This window comes from Danio rerio, chromosome 5 (assembly GCF_049306965.1).
Source record: "Danio rerio strain Tuebingen ecotype United States chromosome 5, GRCz12tu, whole genome shotgun sequence".
NCBI classification, from domain to species: Eukaryota; Metazoa; Chordata; class Actinopteri; order Cypriniformes; family Danionidae; genus Danio; species Danio rerio.
This window is the reverse complement of record NC_133180.1, coordinates 1,255,001-1,255,458: the sequence shown is the minus strand read 5'-3', so window position 1 is coordinate 1,255,458 and position 458 is coordinate 1,255,001. Positions and strand designations below refer to the sequence as shown.

The window sequence follows — 458 nt, the reverse complement described above, 5'->3', positions numbered from 1 at the left end:
TCACTCGTGTGGGAAGTGCTGATATTTGAAGGCGTCACAGCGGCGTCACGCACGGATTCTGATCGGTGACGAGTTCGCGGTAACGATTACGGCGGAACGACGCGCTCAACGGCACTTTAACGGCGTTAAGCCGAGCGCTAGCCCTCCGGTGGAGAAGTGTTGAGCTCAGCAGCTAGCCAACACTAGCCCGTTAGCGAGCGTCACGTCACGTCAACGAGTCCCCGAGTCAACGCGTCACGGATATCAGCAGCTCCGATCGGGCTGATCGATCAGTTATTGATCATGGAGAAGAAGAGGACGGACTGCCCCGCGCTTCCTCCCGGCTGGAAGAAGGAAGAAGTCATCCGGAAGTCAGGGCTGAGCGCTGGGAAGAGTGATGTGTATTATTACAGGTAAGAGAGAGACAGAATGTGTGTGTGAGTTTATGTGTGTGTGTGTGTGTGTGTGTGTGTGTGAGT

At 55.0% G+C, this 458-nt stretch overlaps 1 protein-coding gene across 1 annotated transcript in view; it reads left to right on the top strand.

The window, feature by feature from the left end:
- mbd2 (methyl-CpG binding domain protein 2) overlaps window positions 1-458 on the top strand; it is a 55,027-nt gene continuing 54,569 nt past the window's right edge. The window contains 1 exon segment of the mRNA NM_212768.1: window positions 1-392. Coding sequence (NP_997933.1) covers window positions 283-392 — 110 coding nt within the window. The 5' untranslated portion in view covers window positions 1-282.